Source organism: Leptinotarsa decemlineata, unplaced genomic scaffold (genome assembly GCF_025532065.1).
Source record: "Leptinotarsa decemlineata unplaced genomic scaffold, Ldec_3_MD MMD2_tig00078422_RagTag_RagTag, whole genome shotgun sequence".
NCBI lineage: Eukaryota > Metazoa > Arthropoda > Insecta > Coleoptera > Chrysomelidae > Leptinotarsa > Leptinotarsa decemlineata.
In genome coordinates this window covers 11,429,213-11,439,773 of record NW_027412747.1, presented here as the reverse complement: position 1 = coordinate 11,439,773, position 10,561 = coordinate 11,429,213, and the positions used below count along the sequence as shown (strand labels likewise).

Here is a 10,561-nt window from a genome sequence, read left to right as displayed (position 1 = left end):
AGCAATGGAAAGAATATGAATAGGTACCTAAAATTAAAAAAAAAAACTCTCCAAAAAACGGTACATAGGGAGACGTGAAAGTTGCTATTGTGTTTTCATTCAACTCAGTCAACCAATTTTCAGGGCCGTAATTTAAAAGGGAATAATTCACACAATTATAATCGAATATTACCGAAAAATCCCGAAATATAAAATTGAATTTAATTTTTCAGTATGAAGTGAACGTCTACGATCCAAAAACTACAACAAAAAATACAGGTCCGTATTTAAAAATTCAAAGATGGGGGTGTCAGATGACACCCTATATAAAAGGTTCATAGATATATTCTGAGAGCCCACATCAAGTGACAATAGCAAAATGTGGACATATTTTCAATATGTCTGCGAATAAAGAAGATATAGGCAAAAAAATATCAGGGATTTTTTTGTTTTTCCCGCATATCTCCAGAACCAAAAGAGCTATATTCGATTTCTCTACATCATTGAATAGGTCTCTAAAATACGCAACTTTGCCATGATTCAACTGACACTCTATCTCTTATCGTTTACGAGATATATCTTAAATTAATCGAAAATTGGAGTATGTCGTATTTTTTCATATTCAAAATTTTTCAACACAAAAAAAATACTTTGTCGAGAGAGAAAAATTAATTGCTAGGTCACCTTTGTCACCAGGTCTGAATCCTTCCACAAAGACATCTCCCATATTTCGAATTCACACATCGACAATGAGGCATTTTTCGTATCAATAACCTTATTCGTTCTGTAAATCTCTCAATAACATCCGTATCGTAAATGCAACATATCTGCAAGATATGAAGCTTTTCCGTTAGGTTCTCATGATAATTGATATAACACAGGAAATAATATGGACGGGCAATCAGGATTCTTTATGATTCTCAGTATGAAGTTAGACTTAGATATATTGTATCAGTGATGTTAGTTGTTCTAGTATTACTCACTTCGTTTGCAGCAACTAGTGCTAATTTCTATGACAATAATGTAACAGGTACGTATATAGAAAAACACTTTGTGAGAAAGAATGCTAGGGAGTTCAGGTATCCCTTTATGATTAACGAAATTTAAGATAGATGACCCAATGTAAATGATTATGTAAATGTATTTTTTCATCTGGGAAATTGTATAATCGAAATCAAAAAGTTATTTTTTGAAACCAGTGAATAATAATATGAAAAAATAAGCTGTACATTAGTAAGTCATGAAGGAAAGTTGGTAGCGCTCTCTAGGCGAGGATTGAAGTAGCACGTATGTCTTTTTCCATCAAGAAATTTTGAAAGTATATCTTTTCAGGTGGATTTTGCCCGACAAGCTTTCACTGATACAACTGCAAACACCCCCTAGATATTTGTTTGAAAGAAAGTGGTTGACAAAGTTTCATGGTGAATTTTTTCAGTTCGGACTTCCATTGTCTAATTTGATCCGAAATTTATGAAAGAACAAATGAAATTAGTATGAATAGCTAAAATATGAATTATACATTGTATATGAGTAATGAAACGTAAAAAAAATACAATGGAACGAATAAAATGGAATGATTAAATAAAAGATGAAAATGACCACAGAGTAAAAATAATGAAAAATTTAAATCAGCGAAAAAAAAATGAAGAAAAAGAGAAATAAAAAAAGGAAATATTTCAAACCAAGGTACTTCACGACGTCTCAATTGTTAACATCCACACTTGCCTTCGAGTGATGACTGAATTATTCTTCGAAGAGATGATTAATTATATGTCATTCGAATGCTTTCACCTATAGTCTCTTTTCTCTCTCCGCTTCACTGGTTTAGCGAAAGTTGACAGTTTTTCCGCTTTATTGAAGGTTTCCACATATTGCATATCTCTACGGCAGCTTACCTGAATGTGTCGTTGTACAATATATATGCAGCTTCTCTGAATTTATTCTTAAACCAGTGTTCCTCCCTGTGGATGATCTCAACTTGGGACCACTTGATGTTATGTTAATGAGTCTAAGCAGACTCTACTATTCTCGATTTTCAGATTTCTCTTTGCTGTGTGTTTCTGTTGTTCTCAGCAATGTGGACTTTCAGAGGCCACTTAGTTTCTCCGATATAGGATTTGCCGCACTCACAAGGGTATCTGATAAATGAAATTTTTGGATTCGCAGTCCACGTTTGGTGGCCTGGTTTTCGTGGGGGTGCTACAGGTTGTGTTTCCGGCTCTGAACCCGTTCTGTTGTTGTACTTGGACCCAATTCTTCTTATCATTTTTGACAATCCTCTGACGTAGGAAAATGCAAGCACTGGTTGTAATGACTTCTTTACCTTGCGAAGCTCTTGTTATCTCCTAGCCAGTTCTATCATTACTTTAGAGTAGACCTTCCTTGGCTTCACAGAGCCCGAAAGCAGGATCCACTAGAGTTACAACCAGTGCTTCCCTATGCCAGAGGATTCTCGGAAAAAATAAGAAGAAATGGGTTCAGGTTCAATATCAAAACGTGCTTCAGGTCCAGAAACACTATACGTAGCAACCTCATGGAAGCTAGGCCACCAAACATGGACTGCAATTTCAAGAATTGCATTTCTGTATCTGTAGAGTAGGGGGGCTGAGTGTAGGACCACAGCACTTAGGCCACATGTGACCCATTGTACAGCCTTCCGAGGAGTTATCCTCCTAGGTCGTAGTCCATCCTATCCTTTCCAGGAAGGTGGATAGGTTACTAGGAGACTCTTTTATATCGGCAGGTGTACTCTCTTACTGACGATAATTCCGGACACTCACATAAGACATGCCTGATAATTTCATCTTCCTGTTCACACATCCTGCATAGAGGTTTGTCCACTAGCTCTACAATATGGAGGTGTTTCCTCAGTTGACAGTGGCCATTTATAAATCCTACTGTTAAGTGAAAGTTTTTCCTGGTCATCGCCAGATATTTCTTCGTCGCCAGCTTTCCAGGGTCGCCCAGGGTGATCCTGGCAAGACTGCATTCCATCCCATTTCCTTAGGGATTGAGCATGGGTGTGACGTTTGACTAGTTCTGCAATTGTCGAAGTCATTAGGCCGTAGGTGTCACTGGGTCCTGAAATTCTTAGTCCAGCTGCTTCCTTGGCTAAAGAGTCGGCAATGCGATTACTTTAACTCCTGTTGTGACGTTTAACCCACCTCAGGATAATGTTTTTAGTTACCGAGGCTTTGACTGAATCTCGTTGGTACTCTAGTACTAGCCCTGAGGTAACACGTTGTCTGTTCAAGGATAATAGGGCTTGTCTACTATATATCAGTGAGGATTGTTTTGTTTTTGACAGAAATTCCTTTCCTGCTTATTTGTTTTTGGGACGATTGAGATACCAGCCAGTTTTGTTTGAACCACTTTGATATTTTTTCCCATTCCCAACTTAACCTTAGGCTCAGTGATCTGGAGTAAACTCCACATCCTAAGCTTTCTTTGGTTTTTGAGTCGTTTGTATATATACGTATTGCATTTGTGAACTCTGAACTCTCTATTTGGTAGGGTTTATTAAACACAAACCTGGATTCAATTGCATCACTGGCTGCCTGCAGCAAAGGTTTCGCAGTTAGCGTTTCTCGCCACAGGCTTAGCCTCAGTTGGCCCATTTCTACTTCGAGGTTAACACCAGCCGTGCGCAATCGTAATATGTCCATTACGTACAGGTTCAGAGGGGTCAGACCAGTAATTAATTCCATTGTCGCGGTTGGTATTGCTCTCATGGCTTTTGTGATGTTTGAACAACCAATCGCTGTATTCGATATAATTTTTGGATAGCCGTTGCTTGTAGAACTTTCGGTCCCTATGCAATGGCTCCGTACGTTAATATAGGTTTTATTATTGCAGTGTATATCCAGGTGACCACACGGGGTGAAAGATCCCATGTGCGTCCCACTGTCCTCCGACATTGTTCATAAGCCATGTATGTTCTTTTTACTGTAGGTGAGTGTTCCATGTTAGCTTTCTGTAGAGGGTAGTGCCAAGGTATTTCACCTCTTCAGAGAAGTTTAATTTGCTTTTGAAGATTTCGGGAGGTTTTCAACCCGATAAAATTCTTTTCCTGGTGGAAAGGACCATCTCAGTCCTCTTGGAATCGATCGACAGTGAGTGTTCCTTACATGCCAGAGCATTTTCGAAAAAAACAAGAAAAAGTGGGTTCAGGTTCAACATCAAAACCTGCTTTAGATCCAGAAACACCATCTGTAGCAGCTTCACGAAAACTAGACCACCAAACACAGACTGCGATTTCAAGAATTGCATTTACCGGACACCCTGCAAGTGAGGAAAATCATACATCGGTGAAAGTAAGAGGCCATCAAAAGTCCGTATTGCCGAGCACAAGGGAAACACACAGCAAAGAGAAACAAGTATATCGAGGATAGTAGAGTCTGTTTGGACTCATCAACATAACATCAAGTGGTCCCAAGCTGAGATCATTAACAGAAAGAAAAACTGGTTTGAAAGGAAGTTCAAAGAAGCTGCATATATGTTGTATAACGATGCATTCAACCAATCTGGCGTCTAGATACGCAACATATGGAAACCTGTAATCACGTGGAAAAACGGCCAACTCCCGCTAAACCAGTGAAGCGGAGGGAAGGAAGAGGGGAATGCTGAAAGCGCTCGAGTGACCTATAAATGTTCATCTTTCGGAGTAATAGTTCAGTCATCACTCGAAGACGATTGTGGATACTAAAAATCGAAACGTCGTGAAGTAACTTGGTTCGAAATCTTTTTAATTTTTTTATTCCTTTTTTATTTTTTTCAATACTTATATCATTCTTTGCTGATTTCTATTTCTCAATTATGTTTACTCTGTGGTCATTCTCATCTTTTATCTTGATTATTTTATTTTATTCGTTTTATTATAATTTCATTTCACGTGTTATTGATTATGTGTATAATTTATATTTCACCTATTCATTTTAATTTTATTAGTTTTTTTATAGATTTCGAATCATATCAGAATCATATAAGACAATGGAAGTCCAAACTAATGAAATTCATCGCCTATATATTTAATTTCTGAATCACTCTCATTATTATTTTATGTTTTGTTAATTTCAAGTCGTCTAAATCATTTTTACAAACTTCTTGCGACCTCTTTCGTATCCTTCAGGCACTCGTAGAGTTTCATTTACATAATAACTGTTTTTGATGCGTATCGAAAGACAGTATGGAGCTACTTCAATTCAGGAAACGAGTATTTTGGAACGTTAAAAATGATGTTTTCTAATGCAAAACGTGTTTTTTTTTTAAATTTTAACGTTTGTCCACTAACAAAGACTTTCAATTCCAGATCTAAGCAAATGCAAAATCCACTATTCACGATCAGGAAGCGTATACAAGGATTTTTACAAAATATCCGAGTCTTCGGGAGAAAATGACACCTTGCGGCTCGATTTTCATTTTTCTGTCTTAGCTCCAAGTGATGCACATATTCTTCTCGCCCCATCAGAAAAGGTAGAGAAAGGAGATCCAGTCTACGAAATAGTAATTGGGGCGGGAGGAAATACCTTCTGTGACATCCGGAGAAAGCAGAAGTCCGATGTGAGGGCTTCGATGAGAATAAAAGGCTTGCTTTCTGCTTTGGATCCGCAATCATTTTGGCTACATATCACAAAAGGTGAGTATGTTTACGATAATAAACAAACTTCTAGACCGCAAACATATACTTGACACCTCTGACGAAAAATAAATCCAAAAACATGCACTTTTCGGAAAGACAAGAACTACTCACTCTTTTCAATGTGCGTTTAACCAACCAAGATGGCGTCTTCAGGAGTTCTGAAATAAAAATTAGTTTCGGGCTCATGCCGTCAGTTGAGACAGTGTAAGTATTGAAAAAGTGAAAACAGTAATTCAAGTGACGGTAATTTGCCAAAAGTTCTTATACTGCTCACGATCGGAAACTTTCCTAGCCATTTCCATTTTCGAAAAAGTGAACCTGCATATGCGAAGGTGAGAAATTTCAGTACGGCTTTCTTGAAATTCATTTTTTATGTAAAAAACGGTCATTTGATAATTCTGTAAAAATTAGTTGGTTCATGGAGCGGTTAACGTATAATCAACCGAAAAAGAATAAATGACTTCGAACCCTAATTCTATAGCGAATGATATCATGTTTACCACCACAGCAGGTTAACGGATAAACAGATTTTAACAGATTTTTTCAACATTCATTACCTTGGTATATACAGGGTGGGATACCTCATATGACACGGTCCCTGTAAAACAAAACATTAATTATTTCGGGAATTACTTCATTTCATTATATGTATATTGAATGATCTAATCTAAAGGAACAATTCATTCAGGCCAGTCTCAACTCCCTACACTGTAGGTTAATGGACTGACACCTATCAGAAAACAACTACTCCTCTGGCTAATATCACGAAGGGCGTTGAATTATATCCGACAGGTGTCAGTGCTGAATTGTTTACTATTATTCCTGCAAATGCTGTTATTGGAACACACTTACAGACTGGTTTCAGGATGTTTGGCCACTCGTCGGTGCAAGGTATTGTCTATCATCAAATCGCAAATCGATGATTTGCGATAAATGAAAATCGAATTCCTTCATAGTATCATTCCTCGAACTCGGCTGAAGCGGACAACAAACGATAGGTTTGTCATCGCCTCATCTGTTTGTGAAGGAGGTAACCAACCGCATATCCGAAATTTGCCCAATTCCTCATATAAAGAAAGACAACTTTTCATATATAGTCAGTGGGCGTACTTGAAGACTGGCTATAAATCAAATCATCTGAAGGAACAATTCGTTCAGGCTAATCTCAACTCCCTACACTGTAGATTAATGGATCTATTGCGGCAGTTGTATCACCAACAGGATATGCAGGAATAACTTCAGTGAAGAATCCTGCACTGACACCTGTCGGATATAATCCAACGCCCTTTGTGGTATTGGCCAGGGGAGTAGTTGTTTTCTGATAGGTGTCAGTCTATTATCCTACAGTGTAGGGAGTTAAGACTGGCCTGAACAAATTGTTCCTTTAGATGATTTGGTTTATAGCCAATCTTCAAATATGCCCATTGACTATATGTGACATGTATATTGATTGAGTCTGCGTAAAAAATTGTTTTGAAATCTACAGGGTAACTCAAAAAAGTGTGATACATCGAAGTTGTATTTTTTAAATGGAATACCCCGCATTTCGTTTCACTTTTGAATAGATCAGTGGAAAATAATATGATTTCATGGAAGGTTCTATGTTCCTAAGTACAACAGTTTCGAGTTATTGATTTTTTTATGGTAATTTTAGATACAAATGGAAACTGAACAACATCGAAATATATAAAAATCTTCCTTTCGAATTCTGACCAAGCATAGAAGAGGTTTTGGTCTTTGGATTTCAATGAAACCTTTTTTCTCAATATTATACAGAATGTTCAAGAAGCATTGTCACTTTTTTATAATTTCGGACAAAGATAACTTTGTTATTGTCAATAGAACATCCTGTATTTTTTCGATATGATCTGATAATATAAAATTCAATCGTCTTTCATTCCATTTTGGAGTTTCCTATACCAAACGTAAATATTTTTTCAGATATTGGCTTTTCCAAATAATAGTTCTTATCACAATGCATTATTTTAATAAAAATTGATAAAAATAGCTTTGAAACGACACCTATTTGATTTACCCACAGAATTCTCATTGACAGTTCATAGTATTACAGTAGTTTATTGAAGAGACTACACAATTTTTTTCTGTTATTCAACTAAAATAACAACGAAATATGAAACACAAATATATTCAATTCAAAGTAGGTGCTCCAAATGACGACCATTCTGTTGAATACTCCACCCTTTCTTTGAAAGACTCAATTCAATAACATTTGAGACGCACTCTTCGAAAATTACCTCCTATTTTAAAATTTTACAGTGTGGTTGGAAGAGTTTCGTAAACCTCATTATTCAAGTATCCACATGAAAAAAATCCCTCAACTTGTGTGATTGTTTCAATTTTTTACGATTTTCACCATCTATAACTCAAGGCATAAAGCTAAAACACATTTTCTACTTCAGGACCCTCAAAATTCAGTATGCTCTGGCGGTTTTCTCTCTTCAGCCAATCCCAGATTCGTTCGATTGATGACCTATTTATTGTGTAAAAACCATCAAGCTCTTTCCTTTTAATTTTTTTTGTCTATTTATAACTTTATATTCATTGTCGTTTGAACGGTTAAACTTTTTCCAGACATTTTATTCTGTCTTTGACTAAAAAAAAATTCCTGAAAACTGCTGAACCCAGAAAATAGGCTGCTGAAAGAGTTTTCAGATTGGTGCTCATCACAGTTTGTTTGTTCTCGAGTGTACACAATGATGAATTCTGAATTGGATTTCAAACTGAACAAAAGCCCATTAGTTACATTTAATGTATGGCTACTTATTGTGTTTAAACAAATTCCTCTTGTTTGATGTTCAGTGCACTAGATTTAACGACCATTACGAGTTGCTTTTTTTGTACCTTGAAACAACTGATGTGTGCATTTTCCAGATTCTTTGAGCTCCTAGAAATCAAGCATACTAGAAAATTTGTTTTCTTGTGTCTTACTAGTTTTTCAAACCAATATTCATGCAATTTTGTGTGAAATTCAGTTTTTTCTGATTATGATAACTACATGAAAAAAGTGAACGCACAAAATCCAGAATGTGTTTAATATTTCCATCAGCAGTTGAAGATGAACCATTATATCACTGCGTTGTTCAGTTTCAGGGGAAAATGAAATGTATTTATTTGCTTTCAGATGGAGATATTGCTGTGGGAAAAGAAGGAGAGCAGTTACCATTCATCTCTTGGGTAGATCCAGATCCCCTTCCACTTGAAGTTATCAGTTTCAGTACTTGGTCTGGTATTGAAGCAAAGTGGTACTTTGATTGCGAGAGGAACAATGAAACACAGGTTTGTATACAATATATTCAAGGTGGAAAGGTTCAACGTGGAAAGGTTCAACGATCATCGTGACACAACAGTCAATTCTATCTTGTTCAGCTCATGAAGTGACAATGAGAAGAAGTTTTCCATTATTCAATATCTTTTCAGATAAATTCAGAAAAAAATTGGTGGATTTTGGATCTTTTCGAATATCGGCATTTCTTAAATTCCAAAACACTATTTCACAAAGCTTTGCAATGCGTGTTTTTTTCATAATTCAAGCGACTTTTCTCCTTTCTCAATTTCCTATTGTAGCTCTCCCAAACATACAGAGTATTCCATATTCGATGGTCCATTAGACGTATCTAGAGAACAAAAAAAGATGAGATTTTCAAATTTTGGTAACCGATGTAAATGACTGTGAATGAAAACATTATCATCACCGCATTGTTGCCACATCTACATGTAACATACATCAACTTGGGAAATTTCAAATGGAACATTCTATGTATTATATAATTTTTGAATTCTGCATCAAAATCCAAATTATTTTTATGAACCATGTTCTATACTTATCTATCACCGTTTTTAAAATATTATTTATTTTGTAATTTTTTTTGCCAAAAACATGGTATTTTTAATATTTAATATCACATGAAATACCTGATACACCGGACACAAATTCTGGCAACATCGACATAAGGTATGGTGGTTGTTATTTCAGAACGGAATTGAAATCTCATTTTATACAGAGTGCCTGAAATATACTTCTCAATTTGTATCTTTGATAAACAACCATAACTAATTTTTTTCAACTGGAACACCCTGTTTTCGAATTCAGCCAACCAATATAACATTTCAAATATAAAATTCGATGAAAAATGTATTATTGAACACATCGAATAATGAATGATAACTTTATATTAGTTCAGAAAGGTTTAATGGAATACATGAATGAAATTTCATAGTGGGTGTATGACAAATATTACTATTTTGACAGAAGAACGAACACTTTTCCAAATTAAATTAATAACAAAAATAATTCTAGCTTCGCAATTATTTTGATACTGACATGACAAAAATTCAGTAGCTCAGGTGCTTGAAATGCTGACCATTCAATTTAAACACTGATGGATTACGTGATCAGTCGTGGCTCTGCGGATTTCCGACGGGTCGATTTCCTCGAGGGCACATCTCACTCGATCTTACAGTTCCTGTTTCTTGTATTCTAGGTGTTCTGTATATCTTTTCTTTGATGTTTCCCCAGAGGTGAAAATCTAGGGGGGTCAGATCCGGTGGTCGAAGCGGCCAAATCCAAGGACCCAAACGTCGTGGCCACTGATCTTCGAACATTTCGGTTAGTTTCCTACTTACTTCACACATTCATTGTCCAGGAGCTCCATCCAACTGATATTAACAATTCCGAGAAACAAATGTATTCATTTTGAAAGAGGTCAAAAAAACTGAATGTCCAGATGTCACATTTGATAGCTCACATGAATACATATACAGAATGTTTTCTGAGATTTCAGTTCAGGTTCATATATCCGTTTTCAACCTTTTGTCATTGCGATGATAATCAGATTTTTTATCAATTTCGACCAAGAAAATATATGCATATCATTTAAGATTTTTTAATTTTTCTTGAGGCATTTTGGTGTCAATTCTTGTTTC

General features: G+C 36.0%; 1 protein-coding gene across 2 annotated transcripts in view; it reads left to right on the top strand.

The window, feature by feature from the left end:
* The first annotated feature begins 862 nt into the window (after window positions 1–862).
* Window positions 863–10,561, top strand: part of LOC111515730 (neuronal acetylcholine receptor subunit alpha-5) — a 32,086-nt gene continuing 22,387 nt past the window's right edge. Inside the window, exons 1-3 of one of the 2 annotated variants that reach the window (XM_074186431.1) lie at window positions 863–1,009; window positions 5,288–5,614; window positions 8,760–8,914. In XM_074186431.1, coding sequence (XP_074042532.1) covers window positions 937–1,009; window positions 5,288–5,614; window positions 8,760–8,914 — 555 coding nt within the window. In that variant the 5' untranslated portion in view covers window positions 863–936. The remainder of the gene's footprint in view (window positions 1,010–5,287; window positions 5,615–8,759; window positions 8,915–10,561) is intronic. The other variant, XM_074186430.1, reaches the window with a different exon arrangement.